At 44.1% G+C, this 18,311-nt stretch overlaps 1 protein-coding gene across 2 annotated transcripts in view; it reads right to left on the bottom strand.

The window, feature by feature from the left end:
- The window catches only part of SCG3 (secretogranin III), an 83,543-nt gene extending 65,250 nt beyond the window's left edge, over nt 1-18,293 (bottom strand). The window contains exons 1-8 of one of the 2 annotated variants that reach the window (XM_019504211.1): nt 18,144-18,293; nt 17,404-17,456; nt 16,758-16,803; nt 16,449-16,664; nt 15,201-15,343; nt 14,034-14,195; nt 13,049-13,226; nt 5,626-5,742 (exon numbers count right to left, since the gene is read on the bottom strand). In XM_019504211.1, the coding sequence (XP_019359756.1) occupies nt 5,626-5,742; nt 13,049-13,226; nt 14,034-14,195; nt 15,201-15,343; nt 16,449-16,664; nt 16,758-16,803; nt 17,404-17,456; nt 18,144-18,231 (1,003 nt within the window). In that variant the 5' untranslated portion in view covers nt 18,232-18,293. The remainder of the gene's footprint in view (nt 1-5,625; nt 5,743-13,048; nt 13,227-14,033; nt 14,196-15,200; nt 15,344-16,448; nt 16,665-16,757; nt 16,804-17,403; nt 17,457-18,143) is intronic. The other variant, XM_019504212.1, reaches the window with a different exon arrangement.
- Nucleotides 18,294-18,311: the final 18 nt, after the last annotated feature.

Raw genomic sequence — 18,311 nt, 5'->3', positions numbered from 1 at the left:
CCCTTCTATGATAGAATGGAAACAAGCCCCCCGGTGTCCCGGAATACACCTGGTCTGCTTACATAAATGGAGATCATACTTCGAAAGGCGCCAATTGGAGGTACGGGTGCAAGGGACATGCTGAAGAATGCCGGTGGGATTAAAGGAAGACATATTATACCCCATGATCTTGGGGAGAGACTGGCCCGAGATTTTTGAAATTATTGCCAGATTCAACCACCCAGAGACCCCGCCAGGTGGGCTGGTTGGGGAGGAGTCAGAGCCGACAAGTGAGGTGGAATTAGAGAACCTTGCAAGTAGTGATCAATTCTGCGAGACACAAGAGGCTGATGCTGAGCTGTGCCCTTTCAGAGAGGAGGATGCGGTGCCATGGGAACAGCAGGTAAGCCCCCCCGCAGAACGGACCGGGTGCCCTTGGGTTGAACTCAGACAGGGACTCATGTACAGGATTAAATGGGGCTGAAATAGTGGGGACGAGGTCACGCAGCTGTTAATGCCTCGCCCCTACCGAGAACCTTTGTTACGGCTGGCACATGGGAACCCCCTGGGGGGGCATTTGGGGAAGCATAAAACCGAAGCCTGCCTGGCCCGGTGGTGCTTCTGGCCCCACATGTACGAGGATGTTGAGAACTATTGTAGATCCTGTGAATTGTGTCAAAGGGTGAGCTCTAGCAAGCCCCCTGGGGTACCCCTTTAACCTGTGCCAGTCGTCAGGGAACCATTTGCTGGGATAACCCTAGATGTTATGGGCCTGTTACCCCGGAGTACGGCAGGCCACCAATTTGTGCTGGTCCTCATCGACTATGCCACCCGCTTCGCGGAGGCTATACCTCTAAGAATGGTCATAGGAGCCTGGGTGGCTGAGGAGCTTATGAAGTGAGTGGCTAGATTCGGGATCCCCCGAAAGATAATGACAGACCAAGGGACAAACTTCATGTCCACGGTCCTAGCAGCTTTATGTAAGGTACTACAGATACGTCATCTCAGGACAATGGTATATCATCCCCAATCCAGTGGGTTAGTAGAACACTTTAATGGCACTCTAAAGGGTATGCTGCGTCGATGTACACAGGCTGATCCCCAGAGATGGGATCTTTTGGTACCTCCTCTGCTTTTTGCGGTCAGAGACGCGCCCCAGGCATTGATGGGCTACTCCCCGTTTGAGTTGGTCTTTGGGCACCGACCGCAGGGCCTCTTGGACGTAGTGCGAGGAGGGTGGGAGACTGCCTCAAGCTCAGGGAAGGGGGCAACCGAGCATGTGCAGCGCTTGAGGGAACGCCTCCGCGTAGCTAAAGAGATGGCTCTGCGCAACCCAGAGGGGGCCCAACAGCAGCAGAAGGAGAGATACGATAGAAACACCAAAGAACGAGAACTAAGGGTAGGTCAGAAAGTGCTGGTGTTGTTACCCAACTCCAGCAGCAAATTCTTAACTCAGTGGCAGGGGCCCTTTACGATAGTTAGAAAAGTAGGCCCGGTGGACTATGAGATCCTATGGGAAGGCGCAAGGAAAGGAAAACAGATATACCACATCAATCTACTTTAGGAATGGTAGGAGCCTCAGGGCCTTCTACTCTACCCAGACTCTAAGGCCAAGGAACCAGGGATATCTGTAAGAAATCAGTCCCAGGATCCCGTTGACTGCCCCCACGTCCCGGTGGGAGAGCAGTTGGGGGTTCAACAGCAGTGGCAGATACAAGCCCTGATACAAGAATTCAAGGATGTCTTTACGGACAAACCAGGGAAGGTGAAGGGTGTTGAGCATAAGGTCATAACAAAAGGAGGCCAAATCATAAGAGAAAAGTGGCATAGAATTCCTTTCCATCGGCACCAGCCCATCAAGGCTGAACTAGAAAAAATGCTAGTGCAAGGGATTATTACTCCCTCATGCAGCCCCTGGCGCAGCCCCTTGGTGGCAGTCACAAAGTCCGACGGGAGCTTATGGTTGTGTGTGGACTTTAGAAAACTGAATGCGTTAACCCAATTTGACGCCTTTCCTATGCCACACGTAAGCGAACTCGTCGAGCGTATCGGACAAGCTAAGTTCAGCTCCACCTTGGACTTGTCAAAGGGGTACTGGCAGATCTCCTTGAGGAGGGAAGATCAACCAAAGATGGCCTTTGGCACACTGTGGGGCCTGTTCGAGTTTAAAAGGATGCCTTTCGGGCTAAATGGGGCCGCGGTCACCTTCCAATGGCTGATTGATTGGGTACTCGCACCTCATCAAGAGTACGCAGCAGCCTATATCGACGATATTGTTGTGTACACGGAGACTTGGGGACAACATATAAGAGCCTTGAGAGCAATCCTACTGGAATTAAGACAGAAGGGGCTGATGGCCAAACCGAAGAAGTGCGCTTTAGGGAAGCAAGAAACCAAGTATTTAGGTTTCCTGGTAGGGCAAGGGCAAGTGAAACCGTTGCAAGACAAGGTGGAAGCCATTAAGAACTATGAAGCACCCCGACTAAAAAACAGATGCAGGCGTTCCTGGGGCTAGCTAGCTATTATCGGCGATTCATACCTCAATTTGCAAAGATTGCTAACCCCTTGGTGGAAACGATGAAGGGACAAGAGGCCTACAAGATAAAGTGGAATGAGGAAAGGCGGAAAGCTTTCGAGGGATTAAAGCGAGCCCTGTGTCAGGAGGTAGTGCTTCATACCCCTAATTTTAATGTACCGTTTACTCTGCAGACAGATGCATCAGCATATGCCCTAGGGGCAGTCCTAACACAAGAGGTGGACGGAGTCGAGTGACCTATCACCTTTGCCAGCCGTAAATTGAACGACCACGAGAAAAGGTACTCCACAATTGAGAGGGAGTGCCTAGCAATCAGGTGGGGTATTGACTATTTTAGATATTATCTGCTAGGACGTGAATTCTGGTTGCTGACTGATCATGCACCTCTCAGGTGGCTGAACTCAGCCAAAACCGACAAGGCACAAATAACGTGATGGGCGTTGGCTCTCCAGCCATTTCAGTTTCAGGTCGGCTACAAGCCGGGGAAGGCCAATACGGTGGCTGACTTCTTATCACAGTGTGGAGAGCCACCTCACGGACCCGAACCTGGGAGTCAGGCAGCCGAGCTGAAAGAAAGCCGGTGCCAGGGTGTAGACAACAGAGATAGAGGTGCCTGGCGGCATCTTAAGGGGGGGATATGTAAGGGGATGAAGCAGATGGCAGGTGTGGAGGAACGCCGAGCCAATGTGACCCAGCGCCGCTCGCGCGATCCGGCTTGTGGCGAGCGGCAGGAATTTAAATCCCACAGGGTCCCGGAAGCGGGAGGTGCCGTGGCCGCCTGGGCTGACATAAGAGGAGCACCGGAGCGGTTCCGGGAGGCGGCGGACCCGGAAGCAACAGGGCCCGGAGGCGAGGCTGGCGGGAGTGCTCTCGGGCGAATCCGAGCCACCTGGAGGAGGGGCCAGACCTTCTGGGGTAAGTGGGACCCCTACGAAGGGGTCAGTGCCCCGGGCAGCAGGCCCAGCAGGGCTGAAAAAGGCAACACACCGCGGGGAGCGGCAAGGATCCCATAAGGGCCAGAGATGAGGTGGAGCAGCCCCGGAACGGACGCTGGGGACCAGGGAGTCACCAGCGCTTTTCCTTTTTTTATTATTGTTGGGTGACTACATGGGCGGGATAGCCCCATTGCAAGGAAAACTCAAGGGGGAACTCCCCACCCCGCTTCTACCGGGGAAGAGGGACTCCGGAGCCAAGGTCCAGGCATGGAGTGAGCGGCACCCTTGAGGGACCCTTGGCCGGGATATCCTTGGTTACTGACTGTTCTCTGTTTATTTCTTTGTGTTGTCCGCGGTCATCAAAAGTGAATGACCAGATAGGTTGGACAGCCGCTCTGGTGGATCGGGCGAGGGTGTAGGGGTGGAGGAGCCCTCAGGACCCCGGGACCCCTTGGTGGCGGAGAGGCTCATTCCTGGACTGTACGCGCTGGACCAACTGGACGGGTACAGATACCAGCAAGTCGTGGCAGGCGAGACAGGTGCATATGCACGTCCGATCCGGGTGAGTCACTGTGGTCCTACAAGGAGTCGTCCCCCTTTTGAGAGGTCTGGCCAGGGGTGGACCCCGACACCACTGGGCCTCTCACAGTGTTCAAGATGGGCAGCAGGGGTTAATTAATTTCTAAAGAGCTTAGGTCTCTCAGTCATTCAATTTCTCTGGCTCTGGAAGCAGACAGATTGTTTAACACAACAAGGCCAATGAATGAACACATAGCTTGGGAAAGAGGAAGATATGTACCATAGTGTTCCATAACACGAGATAAAGTGACAGCAGGAACAAAGCCTGAGAGTGGTGCCCCCCCCCCCCCCGGGCCCCCCTTTTGGGGGAACACACCAAATTAGGAGAAGGCCCGCAAGGCTGCATGGACATGTGACCACAAAGAGATAGCCACAGATGAAGAGTTATCAGGAATCATCAGGAGGAAAGTAGAAAACAAAAGCAGAGACTTGAGAGTAACAAAGGGTCCCTTCCTTTGTCCTGTCCCTTTCTTCCTCCCTGTTCCTTGGGAAGGGTCCCTGAAGCCACCATGGAGGGCACATGACCGTCTCCTACACCCCACTGGTGGTGGGGGTGGGCCTCGGCATCCCACCTCCAGATTGCTGACAGCTCTGGAACATCTGACACCTAAGAAAGAGCCTGAGAGTGGAGACTGCATCCTGGCCAGATGTACTTTAACTCTGATGACAGCCCTAGGATTTGGTAGATATATAGAATTGCTTGATTGTGCATATTGTTTCTTTTCTGTTATCACTGTGTATCAGTACATTTGCCTATTATCGAATGGAAAGGTTGTGGTTGGTCTGAGGGTGGGTCCTGGGCGGGGTGGGTCCCGCCCAGCCAACAATACCCTCCAGCCAACAATAACAAGCAGCTTTTTAAAACCAAATGGTCATCCTGATATATAAAACCATGTCAGGAATAGCTGAGTAAATGACAGAGTTGCACAGAGCTTATGCAAAGGAGTGACCCCCCTTTAGCCACGGCTGCTCAGCTGCAGTAAATTTGATTATTTATTGTGAAAGAAGGGAAGTGTATGCAGGAAAGTTTAGCTTATTTAAAGCTCTCACTTAAGAAAATAACAACAATGATTAAGTTTGCATGACAAGCAGAAAGGGATTCTAAGAGCTAACAGCCTCTGAGGCAAGACCTAATGTCACCATGCAACAATCTCTACAGATGCTGGTAGTCTTACTTGATAGACATTAGGCCACCTCTGTTATAGGTGTCTGTAAATGGCAGACTAATCATGCTGGTATGTGGGAAAATGCATGAGGCTGATCCATCAGTTTATTACTGGAGTAAATCACTGGTTTTATTCTGTTTTAAGGCCATTGAAATAACAGAACAATAAAATGGACTAAAAGAGTGGTGAATTGTCCTCTAAATATACATCTGATAAGTAACTCTTCATTTCAAAAGACATAAATAATGAAACATTATGGAATTCCACATTATTAAAAAGACCAATCATGGAATGCTGCTTTGTCATTTTGATTGATCAAACCCAAAACAGGGTTGAAAAAAAATCAAGCAAGATGACATTATAATTATCACTGTTAGTAGATGAAGAACATAGGATGAATAATATTATCATATAAAGTATGTGCTCTCACCAAGGTAGGAAACACCTTCTTCTGGTGTGATTGTTCCATACTTAACCATCATCTTCACAAAATCAATCAGTGTCTTCATGATAGTTATCAGGGTTTCTTTTTCTTTTGCCTCTGTCTCTGCATCAAGGTACAAAACAAATTACACTCAGAACTCCGAGAGATAGTGTCCCATAAAACCCTTTGTGTTAAATTCATGTATAAAGTCACAGACTGGCTGTTGGTGGCTTAGTGGAGATGGAAGCTGTTGTTTGTTCCCCTGAGAATGGCACTTTCAAAGCTGCTGTGCTCCTTCATTTTAAGAAGCTTTCTATTTGGGTACACATTCACCAAACAAAACCAGGATGAGATGTTATTTAGCAGGTCTCTCTCTCTTGATATTCTACTTCCCCTTTAAACCATTTGGGACCTTGTGTCACTCTCTTGTTTTTACATTATTCTGTTTTTATTATTGTAAGCTGACCCAAGTCTTTGTTGGGAAAAGCACCATATAAATCAAATAATAATAAATAGATACTGTGGACATAAATATTGAGGAAATCTATTCAGGCCTATCTGCTGCTGGCTTTACAAACCTTTGAGCCACATAGCTTAGAGGTTTTTCTGAAGAGATACTCACACTTAAAAGATGTCATTATCTCTATATCTTATCCTTATTCCCTCTTAAAGCCCCAATCTGTGTTTTAATTTAGGTAAGGCTGGAGTGTTTTTGTAGCAATGGTGGTCCAGGATATATGAGAAGCAATGTTTTTTTAGTGATATATTTTATTAGACCAACTGTACTGTATAGTTGGGAGAGATGTTAGACAATGTTTCAGGCACAAAGTACCTGATATCACCAAAACACCCTTGCTTTTAACCGAGGGCTTACCAGACACACCTCCCCAACATTCAACCTGGAAGGATGAGGTACTCTTGCCAGGAGATACAATGGACTCTGCAGCATGGATTAAGCCCCTGGTTTGGACTGACATGGTAATAATATTTGACATTTAGAACAGCCTTTTTTTAATTAAGATATTTAGGTACCTAACTTCCATTGATTTCATCAGGATTTTGATACCCAAACACTTTAAAAATCTGAGCCTAAACTGTTATCTAAAACTTTTTATCAGGATCTCAAAACACTTTACAAAGTAGAGCAAGAATAATTTCCTCCATTTATGCATGAGGGATTTATACCCTGTGCCCAGTGCTCTGTAGCATGTCCCTGCTCATTCACTTGTGCCAAATGAGGCAGTGAAGCTGCTCAGGGGAAGCTTTCCCTGCTGCTTCTTGTAAGATCTTGGTCTCTGGAGTGCTTGTGAGTGGTTGCAGGGAAAGTCCCCAGTGGCAGTCCCACAGCCTCATTTCCAGGTTTAGCATGTATCAGTAGCAGGGGCAGCAAGTGGGATGTTCTTCAGAACAAAGTCCCCTAGGAGCACTAGGACCATGGCTTAGACACAGTAATGAAGTGACTTCCCAATGGTCCAAGAGCAGACCAGTGGCAGAGCTGGTAATAGAGACTAGGATTCCTGACTTCCAGACTACCATAGTTCCCTCTCCTCTGACCTCTGTCTTCTTATTTGTCATTAAAGCATCTGTTGCATTACTGATATGACACTCTGCCTGCACTGGCAAGATAGCTCAGACACCTGGCTGGGCATCAATTCTCTGCTCTCCTTGACCTTGCATGGTAAGATCCTAAATAGTCAGCCTGGAAAAGAGTGAGTTAAATGATTTTAACACTTCATAGTCTATTAATTTAGTTACATTTACTGGTATTGATCCACTCCTTCAAGATGGATCTTCAGGGATAATCATACTTGTACCCTGAGGGAACAGTTTAACACAAGAACTATGCAACTTTTAGGCCCTTGAAATAGGAATAGTCACCTATGCATGGATGAATTTCAACATCAGTGAGTAGCTCTGAGAACTGATGTCAGTTTAGATATACATATATTATCATTTATTGATATATCTACTCTATGTTTTTCTCAAGCAGAGACTAAAATCAATTGCCCGGATATTACTAAGAACCTGAGTCACTGGTCTTTCCATCTACTCTACAATTTTTTTTTATTATTCTTTAAACCAAACAGATCAAAAGGAAGTCCAAAATCTAGAGGTGTTGCACAGAGTTTATGGCACTACATGCAATAGCGTCTAGATAAATTTAACTGAAATGAAAACCTATCATTAAAACAAGACTCTATAATTTAATCCCACTAACTACTTGTAGCTCAATCCATATCACTCTCACCACTCAAACAGTCACTCAGCAGTTTGTTACCTGCACGACTTCCATTGAGATTTGGTAGTGAACAACTGACAAAAACTCTACATACCAGCCAGACAGTTTAGAGGGAGATGTCACTGATCTAGTATGGACACACAGATCTTCAACAATTTGCATCATTCAAAATACTCAATTTTAATGGGGAAGCAAATGCTCTAGTTCTGCCCATAAAGTATCTCAACTTAATAACACCACAGTGGTGTAGCAAACATTGTTGGCAAAACCAGAAGTGCTGGCAGGAAGTGCTGTGGGGGACTGAATATCCCTGGAGAGCCCAGCTGGTGCCTCCCACAGGCTGGCTCTCCCCCACCCCCCTCATCTCTACACTATTGTAACACCTTTTAAAAAATGGAGGATTCTGATATCCAAGGACTGAGCATTTTTTACCATAACATCTTACCTTTAAGACCTTCAGTGTCAATAATGCATATATTTCAGTTTGCTTACTGATCTCATATCCACCATATTTAACTTTTTAACCACAATTATATTCCAGAGAGGATGAAAAAAGGCCTTTGACCTGGTCTCCCATGATGTCCTCATGGTCAAATAGGGAAAACGTGTCCTCAACTACTTCACGCTCTGGTGGCTAGGTAACTGGCTCCATGGTAGGACCCAAAGGGTACTGATTGACAGAACTGAGTCATCATGGCAGAGGGTGACCAGTGGCATCCCCCAAGGATCAGTACTCAGATCAGTGCTTTTCAATATGTTCATCAACACTTGGATCCAGGTATTAAAAGCAAAGTAGCAAAGTTCGCTGACGACAACAAACTATGGGGGAAAGAAGGAAGACCTGGGAAGACCTGGGAAATTACAGGCCAATCAGTTTGACCTCAATCCCTGGTAAAATCCTGGAGAAAATAATCAAAGAATCTATTACAGACAGGCTAGCAGAAGGCAGTATTCTGAAGGATAGCCAACATGGCTTTGTTATGGGCAGGTCATACTAGATCAACCCCAGATTTCCTTCTATGATCAAGTTACTTGCCACCTGGATGGGGGAAATGAGGTTAATGTCATATACCTGGACTTCAAAAAGGCCTTTGACCTCATCTCCCACAAAGCCCTCATGAAAAAATTGAGAAAATGTGGCCTTGACTACTTTATGGTTTGGTGGCTAAGCAACTGGCTCTGTGGTAGGACCCAAAGAGTATTGATTGATGAAACTGAGTCATCATGGTGGAGGGTGACGAGTGGTATCCCTCAAGGTTTAGTATTCAGACCAGTGCTTTTCAACATGTTGATCAACAATTTGGATCCAGGTATTAAAAGTGACCTAGCAAAGTTCACTGACAACAACAAACTATGGGGGAGTGTGGTCACACTTAAAGACAGGCTGGCAATACAGGCTGACCTGGACAGGCTTGCAAGGTGGGCAGACCTCAATGAGATGTCGTTAATACAGAGAAATGCAAAGTGCTCCATCCGGGGAGAAATAATCCACAACACGCTTACAGGCTTGGCAGTGCTACGTTTGCCAGCACCACATCTGAACAAGACTTGGGTATCATGATAGGCACTAAAATAAACATGAACCACCAATTCAATACCGTAGCTGGCAGAGCTAATCAAACATTGGCATGCATCTACCGATGCATCTTGAGCAAGGCTAAGCATATCATTCTTCCTCTCTGCTCAGCCCTGGTGAGGCCGCAGCTGGAGTTCTGCATCCAGTTCTGGGCAGCACATTTCAGGAAGGATGTGGAGAAGCTCAGGAGAGTCCAAAGAGGGCCACATGCATGATTAGAGGCCTGGAGACCAAGATGTATCAGGAGAGGCTGAGGGACTTGGGATTGTTCAGCCTGGAGAAGAGAAGACTCAGAGGGGACTTGGTTGCAGCCTATAAGTACATCTGAGGCATACATCAGGGGGAGCATCTATTCACCAAGGCCCCCCCAGGGAAAGACAAGAAATATTGGGCACAAGTTGGTTGAAGATCGCTTCAGGCTAGACATAAGGAAAAACTTCTTTACAAGCGAGTGTTGAGGATTTGGAACAAGCTCCCCCAAGAACTGGTACAGTCATCCACCCTGGCCATCTTTAAAAAATGTCTTGATTCCCATCTTGCTGGGATCATTTGATCCTAGCAGTCTTTCCTGCCCATATGCAAGGGGGATGGACCTGATGATCTGTAAGGTCCCTTCCAGCCCCTAACAGCTATGAAACTATGAAAATAAAAAAAGCAACATGAGCAATAGGCTTCTTATTCCAACGGTCATTCTTGCATGTTCACAAACAAGCACATTCACAGAAGCAGTACTATAGACCAATGGTATCACAACCTTTTCACCCCACAGATCAGATGGGTATTGCCAGGTCTATCTGTGGACTGGATCCAGCTTGTTGATCTGATCTGGCATGCAGGGTCAGCACAGCAGGGACCTGAGCCAGCCACATGGCAACACCATAGCCCTGACCTGGCTACTAGGGGTGAGTGCATCTGGGGCCTAATCCAGCTGCACAGCAGTCACCTGGCCTTGATACAGCTGTGCAGGGCACGTCTGGCCAGGGCTCAATCCAGCCATGTGGCAGCAGCCCAAGGCTAATATGACCATGCAGTCCTTGGTAATTTGGCAGCAGAGGAGGGATGGCTGCATTAACTGCTACTGCTCCTTCACCACCAAATTTCCCAACCCATGGGGAACCCTTTAGGCCAGATGACATGGCTCCATGGGCCAGGGATTGAGCACCCCTGCTGTATACTAAAGCTGTCTGAGGATTGGGTAGGGATGTGTGGATTTTCATTATTGACTCTGTAGCCAAAGGTTAACCTAATCATGACAGAAGAAATAGTGGCTGGAAGAAGAAAGGTTTGAGAGAGTGGGATTACTAGGGCTAACAGGATTATCCTAATGGGAGCAATGGCAGACTTTGATATAGAGTTCTCTATCAAATGATTTCCTTTTTAATGGAAAATCCTACTACAAGTGGAGGGTGAAGACGGAATAAGGGGAATCTTTCTTCAAGATGGAGAGTAGCAGTGGAAGCTTTTGAATGTCTGCAATGTGCACTGCTGGTGGGCCCTGGCTACAGACTGTGGCCTAGGAACAATCAGCTTAAGTTGCATGCAGAATTTATTATACTTATGTCTGAACTGTCCAGAAGACTTCTATCTGTTAGTGGTCTTAAAAGCAATCATGTAGCAATTGCACTGAGCACCTTTTGTCTACAACTGGATAGCAGATCTGGTGGCCAGAACACCTCATAATAGAAAGAGATTTTGGAGGACATTCATTACGTCTTAACTAAAATATTTAGAATAACAGCTGTTCTGGAAGCTAAAAATCAACAAGTTGTGGCCATGATATTAACACATTTAGTACACTGGAATTGTTACTTGACCTCTGAAAACAGGCCTGGCCTCCAGATATCTAATTTTTTTGTTAATACTTGAAAAAGTAGAGGGACAGAGCACTGACTGCTTCAGGACTGGCCATGGCAGAATAATAAGGAAAAAGAATATGCTTTCAAAAGCAGACTTTATAGAAAGAGATTCAACATGGCAATGCCACTTTGTATATGGGAACTCATATAAGCTCCATGGGTTCTTATAGAGACATTTAAAATTTGTCATGAAGCTTATTGATTTCCACAGAAATATGATTCAGCTACTGGAGAGGTGTCTACACTTTCAGTACTGGAATGGATCCTTATTCTCTCAGATCATGCTTGCAATTTTCATGGTAAAAAAGTACCTTGCCTTGAGTTAAATTTATTATGGCATGACAAATCCCCTTCTCCTGCCCTGACTTTTCTCACCACCTTCTCCTCGTTGTTCTTTGCTTCATTCACTCATGTTTTTTCAATAAACTTGTCAGTCTTTCTGCATCATGAGCACAGAATTCATCAATTGCCCGGATATTACTAAGAACTTGAGTCACTGGTCTTTCCATCTACTCTACAATTTTTTTTTATTATTCTTTAAACCAAACAGATCAAAAGGAAGTCACCACTGAGTTACGTGAGAAATTATTGGCATACTATATTGCATGGGCCACTGGTAGGCAAGGATAGGTGACAACACTATCCTGGCCTTAGCTCAAAGCCCAGCACAACTGAGGAGCTGCCTCTCAGAAAATCTACACACATATTGGTAGGGGTCACTTGAATCTTCTCGTCCTTAGTTGGCAGGGAAGGAGCCTGAAATAGGAGACAAGACTAAGACATGTGTAAAGACTGATTTGCAGTTCTACTTGCTTGCTTACCTGCTGAACTCTCTGCTTTGTGAATACAGAGAGGGGAGAAGGAAAACCCCCAGCCCAAGCTTCTAAGAGGAAGGGGAGGACAAAATAGGAGAATGCAAGCCTTACGGAAAGGACAAAGGGAAAAAAAAAATCACCTTTGGTTCTGACTCCTGCTTATTGCTTGTGGGGATGGGTGGTGGAAGGATCCAGACTTCTTCAGAAGAAAGAATCTGCCGAGTTGTTGGCTTTTTTGGTGACAGTGAAAGAATGGTTGCTGGCTGAGGAGTATGAGAGTGGAAGTGAGACAGTGTGCACTGACAGAGCAGCTGTGGCTAGGTGCCACAATCTAGATGATAATGCACTGGGACAGAATAATGCATAACACCAGAGAAGGAAGATGTGATTCAGGGCCTTCATCACAATATAGAAAGGAGTCTGTGGTTTGAGAAAAGGACAGGAATGCTAAGTATAATTTACTGGCACCATCACTGTGCAGTTGATGATAATATGACCTGATTCACTTTCATATTTCCCTTAACTCAGGAGAAAAGGCTCTTACTGGGAACATCTCTGGGGAAAACAATTTGCCATATTTTCCTTTCTACGTCTTAGAGAGAGATGATAAAGAGAAAAAGATTTCAAGACTCCTGGGTTCATAGCCCCAAACTGTTAAGTCTGTAGAGGTAATACACCTTGTCCCTGGGGAGTGGAGTTTGTGACATCATTCTGCAGCAGTCACTGTAGCTGAACTAGGGGTGATCTGGATGGGATCCGAAAGGAGTTCCATCCAGGCTTTCTTATCTTAAGGGAAAAGTCCCTGAGACGTGGGTCCTTGAAGTAGGTGGAAGAGATTTCAGGCTGAGAAAGAAAAATAGAAAAACCTCAACACATAACTAGATTCTACTTTCCTTGCTAAATATTGCTCTAAAACACATTACTGAGAAAACATAGAGCTCACCTGAATTAAGACTTTTTAGCAGTGCATAAAAGTTTGGGAAATATTGGAGGTCCTCAAAATTATTGTCTGAAGGGAGTTCATTTCTTCTTTCCAAGGCATTAGAGGAAGACCATGCGTTATCCAAAGTATCATCAGATTCTCCATTAATAAAACCATCTTGATCAGCATTGCTGGGGGTCTTCATAGAAAGAGATTAGAAAAACATTACTTTACATCAGGGGTCAAACATACGGCCCAAGGGCTGGCTCCAGCCCATGTAGCTAATGTATCTGGTTCATCAGGGAACCAGAAGTTTGTGGGTGTGGAAAAGTGGGGAGGGTGGGGAGTAAGGGCTGACAAAGCCCTGGTCAGCCTCCAGCTGCTTTGCCCATTGACACTGTTGGGGAACTAGATCCTTGACCATTGGTCCCACTGCTGCCACTACCCCAGGACCTGTGCTTGACCCAGAGCCACAGCTGTTGCTGCCATATGCTCTATGCTAGAGCCGTTGCTGCTGCCCTGGCATGAAACATACGTCAGTGCCAACAGTGGTGGGTGCTGGAGCTGATGCCACTGCTATCTCATGTATTGGGTTGGAACTGAAGCTGCTGCCGCCACCACCACTCCATGCCCTGAGATGGATCCGGCCTCCAAGAAGCCCCACAGTACATACCCAGCCCAGGCCAGAAGGTGAGTTTGATACCTCTGTTTCAGGTGACATGATTAGAAAAGCAGCAAACATTATCATAACCTTATGCTGTGTACTGGCTTGAGCTAATACTTCTCTTATTGGAAGGAGATCAGTGGCTCTCACAACATTATTTCAATATGCGATCTTGGCATAAACTTCTATGTCCTATATTGCTCATGTTTCTATTTGATGGCATTTTTTAAAAAACATTCTTACAGTTTCCAGACTGAACTAATTATTCCCTGAAGCACAGAACAGTGCATTGGTCTATTCATACTATTTAGTGAGTCAAAATGATTAGCTAAGAACAATTACCATGTTTTCCTCCTGTTTTTTTTCTGTATCACTGTCTGTTCTGCTTGGAGGGTAATCAAGAGCTTCTGACTCCTTCTCACCATCATTTGCTTCGTTAGCAATTAACTGTTGTAGAACTTCAGCCACTTCATCTTCCAGAGTATAGGCCTGGCTCTCTGTAATCTGTTGATATACATTATTTTCTTTATGTACTCTGAATTGTAAACATACTGAATTTTTTAAACCAGTCTTCCATTAGTTAGTTAGTCAGCTATCTAACCTGTTTAATTGCTTCATGGTTGAATACAGCCAAATTAGATTTGATTTCTTTTTCTGTGGAAGAAAGGACTAGATAGCTGTGTAGTTCCTAAAACCATGGGCCCTGGTTGTGGCCTATATAGGTTACATATGGTGGAATATAGTCATATATAAACTGAAAATACAGTTAAACTTTTACAGCTTCACGACAATGCATTTTCTTTCTTATGTTAATTCTGTTACTTGAATGCAGACTCAATTTTGTTGGTGCTCTACACAGATCTCCCTTTGAAATCTGTAAGAGTTCATCATGCAAGATCATATTTAAGGAAAAGAAAACAAAAAAGAGGGAAAAAAGAGTAGGTATTGCAGTAGATACTCTAGTCTGTGATATCTGGAGATTTGGAATCAAACTGAGTTTTTTGATGGGTAACATTAAGAAACACTTATTAGGCTAGGTTCTGCTGGTGTATGCCATTGTGCTTCCAGTGAAATCAAAGGTGTTATGTTGACTTACACATTAGAGGGTCGTGGCCCAGAGTCTTGCCATGACAGTGACAAGATACTTGATAAAACAAAGGAAGTAATTGAAAACAAAAAGGGAAATAAAAAAATATATGAGTGTGACACTTTCATTCTCATCCTCAGTGGACTTTTGTCCACATCAGAACATACTTTTACTTGCCATCTCTCGTTGCAAAATCCAGGATGCGAATAGCAAGGTTATTGCAGGGTAAGATCGATGTGCAATGGCACAAATGAGTTGAGAAAGTTGCCTAGAGCCTGACTCTCACTCTTTCTGGTTCAAGTCAGTATCATTAGCTTGTCAGTTTTAGGCGTATTACATTTATCCCAGCGATTATCCCAGTAAATAAAGGAGAAAAAACAAAACAATAGAACAGTTAAATTAAATGATAATAGGAAACTTACTAGACCCAAATTTAGCAGCTTTGAGACAATTTTATCAAATACTCCTCTATCATTTTCTTCATAAATTCTGGTGGCAATCTTCTGGACAATATCTTCAGCAGTTAAGGGAGTGCCATCTAGTTGATGGAGACCATCTGGATCATCTAAAAGAATTACAGTTTAACTGGATAAGGACCATCTCTATTTCATTGGATTTAGATATCTTTTAAGAAAAACCTGTATGTATCTTCTTTCAGCTTAGCCACTCATTTTTTCCCCAGATATTTGGGTACATTTGTCTGCTGTGCATTGGTATTGTATGTTTGTAAAACATCATACCAATAACAGTGCAATGTGCTAAATACACATCTGGTTGTTCTGAAAAAAGTCTCTCCTTGTAAGCACAAAAAATGACAAAGCACAATCATTTGCTATTTATAAAAGATTATTTAAATGTCATACTGCCACATTGCTCCTCTATCTGCTTACATGTATCTTATTGATGCTTATATTAACCATATGACTTAGAACAAAACAAGTGAGAACATGGGGGATATTGTTTTTTTTCCTCTTTGGATTTCAGCAAATTAAATACTTAATCTTGCAATCTTTGTCCACTCAAGTTATATCAATCTGAAGGTAAATAAGATAAGCAGACTTTGATTATGACCATGATCAGCATACTTTGGTATAATTAAATAATACCTTAAGGCAAATCCAGCTCACCTTACTCCAGGGACTCACTATACCCACTGAAGGCAATGAATTTTGCCTGTGATTAAAGCCAGCATAATTTGGATCTGAATTTTTTCCTTTTGCACTATGTGATAAATAACAAATGTGCTAGTAAGACAATTAATATATGGAAAAATCCCTGTATATTAGTAAATTCTATAAAAATAATACTTAGAGTGTACTTTCTTTTCAGTAACTGAAATGTACTTATTTGTATTTGAAAACATAGCTTACAAGATATGATATCCTCCTGCCCCTGAATCTGACTGCTATACTAAACATATACAGATTACGTATTTGGAGTGGATCCATGGAAGTGGACTGTGAAAAGTGTCATTGACCATAAGCTTCTCTATACTTGTGTGCCAAGTTGCAGTAGATGTTAGGTAATAGGTTTCTAAACTAAAAACCAGTTATTAAAAGTACAGTCCAGTGATGAGAATGGTCCATTTTTAGGTAGGTGATTGAATGATTCATGACTGCAATAACTTGCATGAAAAATCCAACCTAAATGTTACTGAAAAGTTGAAATACCTTGAAATTTATAATCCAGCCCACTTTTAGTGGAGTCATAGTCATCCACGAGCCTGCGGTTCTTGGTGGAGTCTGCATCATCAAGGGCCAGTTGGTGCTCGTATAGGGAGCTTCTAATTGATGCCCTCTCCTTTTCATTTCTTTCTTTTTCTGCTACTGACTGTAGCAGGTTCAAATCATCAGCAAAGGAATAATTTCTGAATTCTGGCTTATTTTCTGGAAAATGTATTAACACACACGACATGTAGTCTCAGACCTCTCAGTATGCTACTGTGTAGACTTGAAGAATTAGCAGGAAAAATGGTTTACCTGTGGAGACTGTTTTTCTGATCTTGTCTGTCTCAGCTTCAGCAATCTGGTATATGAGAACAAATCCAAAATGGGAAGAATGAGTGCATTTTACCACATGTTCTTTATTCACCTTCACACAATAGAATGTATTTTCTTCATACTATTTTAGGAAAAGTTTTACCGCACTCTTTATTTAGGAGTCAGGCGATATTTGCCTTATTAAGACGTACAGGATGAAGCTCTTGGGCTTTTTTGTTTGGTTTGGTGGTATTCCATCCTGGAGTCACAGACAGGCTTGGCAAAGTTATAATTTATTGTAGCACTACTTATTGTAGGAGGTTGATTTTGCTTCCCTTCTTCAACCCAAACTTCCACTGATTTCAATTACATTCTGTGGGAAAAACTTCTTTGTGTTGTTTTGGAGACAACAGAACAACCTATTTTTTTAGGCTGGTAAAACTACATGCTGTTTCTTAGCTATTATTGAAACTCTAAGACATTTCATGCCCCAAACCCATCAATGTTTATTTTCCTTACATACCCTTTGTTAATCTGGTTGTCAAACTACTAACATTCTCATCAGTGTGACAAGTGAAAGCTTAGAAAATAACATTTACTAACTTATAAATTCAGTGAATATTTTGATCATTTTCATTTTACCTACCTGTTCCTCCAAAGGTCTCTCTGCACTTAATTGTCTGTTGTGAATAACTTTATCTAGAATAAATAGATATATATACATTCAGTTGTGGAGACATACACACATACACAGAGGCAGAATATTTTTTTAAAAAATCACCATCTTCTTCCTAAACACTTGCATTTAAAGCGATGTCCGTTATACATCCGTACAAAACAAATCCAGTACCTCTAGCATGGGGAAAAACAAGGCTAACCCTTTAAATTAGGAGGACAAAAATAGTTTGTCTTTTTTTCCCCCCAGGAAAGAAATGTGCCAGAAAGGTACCACATGCTGGACTTCCCCTGTGCTCTCTGATCTGAAAACCCACACATGCATTTTAAAAACGCGTGTAAGAGCTTGACTAAAATAGCCAGAGGGTAATCAGATTGTTGTAACCAGGAGATTAAAAGATCTGTTACATCCACAATAGGACCATAGTCAGAGAGTCTTGAGAACTGCTGCAGAACAGATACCCGGGCTGTCAGAAGAGAAGCAACTGTGAAATAAAGAGCTCTCCCTCTTCTTTCACCTCCTAGCTCAAAGTAAAAGATCAGCTCATTCCTCAAGGGGTGGAGAAATACCCCTTGAGCTCCACTTGAGAGAGAGAGAGAAAGGGAGAAAGAAAAGAATTGAGAGAGAGACAGAGAAGTTTTTGCTTTTCCTTCTTGTTTCCACGTACAAGTTGTCCCATCCCAGTGCAAATGGGCTGAGAAGCCACCTACCTCTGGCCCCCTCGGGTTTAGGGAAGCCGTGAACGTGGCCCACGGTCAATGCCAGCACCTGAATCACAACGGCCAGTTTGAGGACCATCCTGGTGCTGTGCAGCAGGCCGGGGGTGGGCGGCGGTGGCTGGCGGGGGAGCCTGGCCGGGCGATCGGGCTCTCCGGCTC

The sequence above is a fragment of the Gavialis gangeticus genome, unplaced genomic scaffold (genome assembly GCF_001723915.1).
Source record: "Gavialis gangeticus isolate Ggan-Ray unplaced genomic scaffold, GavGan_comp1, whole genome shotgun sequence".
NCBI lineage: Eukaryota > Metazoa > Chordata > Crocodylia > Gavialidae > Gavialis > Gavialis gangeticus.
This window is presented reverse-complemented; position numbering and strand designations above follow the sequence as displayed.